The sequence below is a fragment of the Pararge aegeria genome, chromosome 9 (assembly GCF_905163445.1).
Source record: "Pararge aegeria chromosome 9, ilParAegt1.1, whole genome shotgun sequence".
Taxonomy (NCBI): Eukaryota; Metazoa; Arthropoda; class Insecta; order Lepidoptera; family Nymphalidae; genus Pararge; species Pararge aegeria.
Genome location: NC_053188.1, coordinates 19,425,571 through 19,431,570, shown reverse-complemented (window position 1 = coordinate 19,431,570; position 6,000 = coordinate 19,425,571). Strand labels below are relative to the sequence as shown.

Below are 6,000 nucleotides of genomic sequence, written 5' to 3'. Positions count from 1 at the left end.
AATAGTAATAAACAAATACCAACAAACTATAAGTGTGGTAGAAGACCTGAAATCTGGGACCTTAGAATCGGAGCAAAAAAAAATGTATGGCAACACTTCTCAAATATGCTCTGTCTCACAAGCGGCACGCCAACCTATCTATTTACTTCTCTGTCTACGATATAGGTACTGCTAAATTCCTATTCTAAGGAATGTGTCATCATTTGACACTGACAGCTACGATGTGATTGTTTGTCACATTTTGTTTTACCATTTATTATTGTTGCATCGCTAGATAATTTTTAATTTAATGTAATTTATTTGTATTTACACACTTGTTTTAAGCTATATTCTTGTAAATAATGATATATCTAAGTTACTCCGTCATTAGTCCTGATTATTGAGCAATAGAACTATACAAGTGAAGTGTAATCATATAAATGGCTGGCGACAACGAGCGAAGTAAACATCGGACCCCAGAACGGTATCAAAGTAAGGAAAAAGATAGGCAGAGAAGCCCTAACAGAGAGAAGCGGGAACGCAGTCGAGATCGCCACAGGGGCAGCAAAGAACGACGGGGAAGCCGGGATAGGGACAGGTATGGGGACAGCAGTAGTGAACGGCTGAGGGACAGGAGGAATTGCACCGAAAGGGACCGCTCAGAGAGGCCGCAGAACCGTGATAGAGGCAGGAGCTCCTATAGGGAATACAATGGTGGAGGGTTGGGAGGAGGTATAGTAACCTTTTTTTATAATTATGCTTTAACAACTATATTTTAGTATGGATCCTGGCTTACCTACAATCCACCGTACATTTCACTCCTATTGCCTGTAGACTTTTTGGATTATCTAGACTGGAATTAAAAACTACAACTTTGGCAGCTCATATTTGGGAAACCTGATGCTCTTTGAGAATTTTACTTATACAATTCTTGCTTTTATTGGTTCTAGTTATTTGTTTCCGCATGGTTTCTGTTTAAACATTAAAAAAAAATGACAGATTATTGTAGCCATTTTACTACTACAATGAGAGATTATTGTAGGTAAGCCAATATATTGAAAGCTCTTTGAGTATCAAAGAAGTACTCTGAAAATAGAGATCAGTTTTGCTTGATATGTGGATACAGATCAGTTGGTCTTGCAGGAAAAATTTATAACAACTTAGCGGCTACTTATTTCTGTCATAAAAATCTCTGTTAGTTAAAATGTCAAGTTAATAATTTTCCAGGACTAGGTAGTGGAGCGCCTGCACCCAAGGGTCGCTACAAGCCCCAAGAAGAGGAGTTCTTAGATGCCAGACGGGAGGAGAGGGAGAGGATAGGGGAGGTAGGAGTCTCCTCCGTTTGGGGAAAGTCACCTACCAGACCTGAGTTAGTATTAAGGGCATTATTAGATGATATTTTTAAAAACATCAATTTCAAAAGGAGCCTATTTGTGTCAATTTTTTTCAATATCTAAAAGTAAGTCATATGTGTGTTGAAAATTGTTCCAAAATTGAAGGATGCATTCGTATATTTCATACCCTGTAAAAGTATTAAATCAAAAGAAGCATATTTATTTTTTCATAAAAACAAATTCAAAACATTCTTAGTGTTTACTTACGACAACCATTCAAGATAAAAGACCGACACGAGCATAGTACCTATGCTACGCGATGCATACCTAATACAATGATAAGGTTCACATGATTTTAATTTTGCATGTTATTTTAGGGCTATATATTTGATTTATTTCAATGAAAACTATGGCAGTGGTTTACTCAAAAACTATTAGGTTCTCAGTTTCACAGATGAGTCTCTAGAGACATTACAGCCTCTAAGTAGTCGAAGTATTACTTCAGTTTTCATTTTAACATTGTATATTTCACTACAATGTCAAATTTTTCATTATTCAAATATGCCAACAGGTGGTAATGAGATGATTAAATTTGTTAAATTAAAACTAAAACTACTAGGGTGCCTACTACAATTTGGTGTGTGATGAAGATTACAATAAACTTAGCTGGGAGTTAGAGAGGACTTAGAGAGAATGTGAGATGGTGATATAATCAGATTATATCACCATCTCACATTTTCACAGCAAGCATTGCCAAGCGTGTAATAAAATGTAAATAGTACAGAAGTATACACATGAGATCTCACAGCTTAGCACTTTATTATTAGCTCACATTTGTAAAAAGGATTTAGTTGCAGCCCTTTGCTAGGCACATACCATCTCTCTCATATATGTTCCTATTTAACTTTTGTAATGTTATTACTCGATATAAACTTTACAGTTCTGATGAGGAGCCACCGCCAAACAGTTCAGAAAAGAGCAAAGAGAAGAAAAAAAGCAAAAAGTCCAAAGACAAAGCAGACACGAAAGTAAAACTAAAGAAATTAAAGAAAAAACTAAAGAAGATAAAAAAGGCACGCAAGAAAGCCAAGAAGAAGTCCAAAAGTACAAGCAGTGATAGTAGTTCCAGCAGCGAGGAAGAAATCTGGGTGGAAAAAGGAAGTAAGAATGGCTTATTCTTATTTAACCACACAAAAAGGGGATGTTTTTTGTTACAGGGTATCCCATTGGCCTTAGGTCTTTCATTTAGTAGGGGAAACTATAAAACCCGTTTAAATTTGTTAAAATAGTTGTCCACCTTAAATGAAGGTATATTGTGTTACATGCTACCGTCAAGAATAAGAAATATTTTGACTTGCCAAATGTTGTGCTATTAGTCTTAAATGCCTTTACATTGGTTAGCAGTAATCAATTTAAACTAGACATGCCACCAATGATGGTTATGGAGAATAATCCCTTAGTAACAAATAAATAAAAGCAATTTAAGTAAGACTAACTAACACAGGTGGTCTGAACCAGTCAATCTCGAGACTTACTCAAGTACGTAAGTACTATATCTTTTCTAAGGCATGTATTGTATGTATCTATCATCTTAATGTAATCCATGTGTCGTGTGGTGACGGCAGATCGGAATGCAATTGTCACTTTGTCTTCTGGTGTCGTCCAAGGCGACCGAGGGAATATGGCGGCCAGCAGAGACCTCTTTGCTACTACTGCCAACCACTGCTATCACCAACCCATCCGCCCAGCGTGGTGATTACTACAAACCCTGTCATTCAAATTCAAATTCACAAATGTTTTATTTATATAGACCTTATTGGAGGCACTTATCCTTAATATTATTATAATAGGATTATTAACCTAACCTAAACTAACGTTTTATATACACTTTGAAATTATTGAGATTCGAGAGACCATCTCAAGGATTTCATTTGGTAATTTGTCAAAAATAATATACAATTACCCTTAAATGAATTACTAATAAACTGCACCACAAGTTTATTTGTATGATCCTGAAACTAAAACTGCGTATTTTCCGTTTGTGTCCGTCCGTCTTATCTGATCGCAACGTCCCCGTGGCCAGCGGAGCCGGGGCCCGAGGGCGCGGCGGGCGAGGCGGCGGGCGAGGCGCCGGGCCCGTCGCCGCGCGCGGGCGGGGCGCTGGCGCCGCGCGACTTCGGGCGCGCGCTGCTGCCGGGCGAGGGCGCCGCCATGGCCGCCTTCGTGGCCGAGGGCAAGCGCATCCCGCGCCGCGGCGAGATCGGCCTCACGTCCGACGAGATCGCGTGCTACGAGTCCGTGGGCTACGTCATGAGCGGCAGCAGGTGAGCGCCTCTCACTTCGTGGCGACGAAGGTCTTTCGTCGCGAGTTCCAAATTTGGGTCCAGCGACTCCCTCGTGGGGGTCTACCGATGCCGCGCGTATCGGTGCGAAGTCACCGCTCCAGCTCTTCGGGACCCCACCGTCCATCGGTTCTTCGAGCTGTGATCTACTATGACGTGGGCTACTAATTTCCTCACTCCTGATCACGGACACTCGAACATGCCCCCCGCAGGCACCGGCGCATGGAGGCGGTGCGCATCCGCAAGGAGAACCAGATCTACTCGGCCGACGAGAAGCGCGCGCTGGCCGCCTTCAGCAAGGAGGAGCGCGCCAAGCGCGAGAACGCCATCCTGGCGCAGTTCCGCGACGTGCTGAGCGCGCGCGCGCTGCGCCGCGACGACTAGCCGCCGCCCGCGAGCGCACCCGCACGCCCGCATCGAGGTGTGGTGGAAGTACCTTTAATTCTTACTTTCAATAAATATATATCTAAACTAAAATCAAAAAGAAAAATTGTTTTGTTTGTTTGTACCCAAGCTTCGAAAGTTCTAGACCGATGTTAGCCATTTCATCGCCAAAAAGAAAGCTTAACTATCGCGAAGTAACATAGGCTATAATTAATTTTCAAATAAAATGGAGATCCTCAAGAAAATTGCAATAAAGTAACTCAAAATAACAAAAAAATCCTATACATAATAATAATAGATAAATATACTACGACAATACACACATCGCCATCTAGCCCCAAAGTAAGCTTGTGTTATCAGTACTAAGATGACTGATGAATAATATACATAATTAGAATATACATATAAACACCCTGGCACTGAAAAACATTCATGCTCATCACACAAACATTTTCCAGTCGTGGAAATCGAACCCACGGCCTTGGACTCAGAAAGAAGGGTCGCTGTAAACTGCGCCAATCGGCCGTCGACTTTATAAATTTCGTTATGTGGCGTGTGCTGAGAAAACTATTGATGATAAATGTACTTTTGTAGTTATAATTAAGATAATCATTATTACCTACAAAATGTCCGCGAGAACATATACCCAAGTATCAAAGACGGCCGACTGGCGCAGTGGGCAGTGACCCTGCTTTCTGAGTCCAAGGCCGTGGGTTCGATTCCCACAACTGGAAAATGTTTGTGTGATGAGCATAAGTGTTTTTCAGTGTCTGGGTGTGTATATGTATTTTCTAAGTATTTATTTATATATAATTCCTAAAAATATTCATCAGTCATCTTAGTACCCATAACACAAACTACGCTTACTTTAGAGCTAGGTGGCGGTGTGTGTATTGTCGTAGTATATTTATTTATTTAAAGTTTAATTTCAGCTTTTGTGTTTAAAAATTTTATTAGCGCGCCGGTAGAAACCAAAGAGATTTACATTAATATTGCAGTTTTAACTCTTATTCCAATAAATATTTTTATCATCAAGGGTATTTATATGTATTTTAATACGTTTTTAAATTTATTTCAAGAGTTTAAAAATTTTTAAGGACTGTATGTATTGTGAAGCCTCGTTGGCATGGTTGTCAGGGCCAGGACTCTTCTCTGATTTTAACTTTTTTTAGTAGATTGGTAAACGCGACAAAAAAAACACCCAGATCTCACACGAGATATTTAGTTCTAATTACAGGTGGAGAATGTCACAATTGAATGGAGAATTTGCATATAATTATACGTTTGTAGGTTTTTCTTCCCTAAAGATAAGAGATCGTTTGTATTTTCATGGAGTTCAGTGTTAAATTTTCTTTTTAGTCACTTCAAGCTCATTTATAATAAATATACAGTGTGCAATGAGTTTTAACGTTTCTGTGGGAAATGTAAAATGAATTGCCATTTGCCGGGAACAGGGAAACGCGTAGTGTTAACTAGAGTGTTTATTATATTTTTGGCGGGAAACGTGCCATACTTTTTTAAGGCTTTGGATTCCTGTTATAGCTTGGGAAAAAAGTCCAGAAAGTCAGCGTACCAATAAAATTAAATGAAATTTGAATAAAAGAAAATAATACTTGGTATTTTAAATTAATAATGTAAATTATCATGATTTTTAGACTTGATACTTTTAGTTATTTATGCAACTCTTGTATAAAATTGAGTATTAAAATAAGAGTATGGGTTTGATAATAGTATCACTTGAGTGTTTTAATACCTAATTTTTGAGCATACAAGAATTTATCCACTTTCATAACATGAAACCTATAACAAATTCTGAAACAGTTAGTTAACATTAACAGCCAGTCTGAAAAATGGCGGCGATTTGAATAACCTACTTTTTTACGCCGCGCGGCGTTCAGCCTTGCATGCGCGGGAATGGTAATGTTCTTTTCTTAAATTCATACACACCCATACATCGAGTA

At 39.2% G+C, this 6,000-nt stretch overlaps 1 protein-coding gene across 1 annotated transcript; it reads left to right on the top strand.

The window, feature by feature from the left end:
* The first annotated feature begins 219 nt into the window (after positions 1–219).
* LOC120626607 (NKAP family protein CG6066) lies at positions 220–4,233 on the top strand. Its single transcript, XM_039894218.1, has 5 exons — positions 220–711; positions 1,207–1,348; positions 2,254–2,474; positions 3,397–3,637; positions 3,868–4,233. Exons 1-5 carry the CDS (start codon positions 420–422, stop codon positions 4,037–4,039), a joined length of 1,068 nt encoding a protein of 355 aa, XP_039750152.1. The 5' UTR covers positions 220–419; the 3' UTR covers positions 4,040–4,233.
* The last annotated feature ends 1,767 nt before the right edge of the window (positions 4,234–6,000 follow it).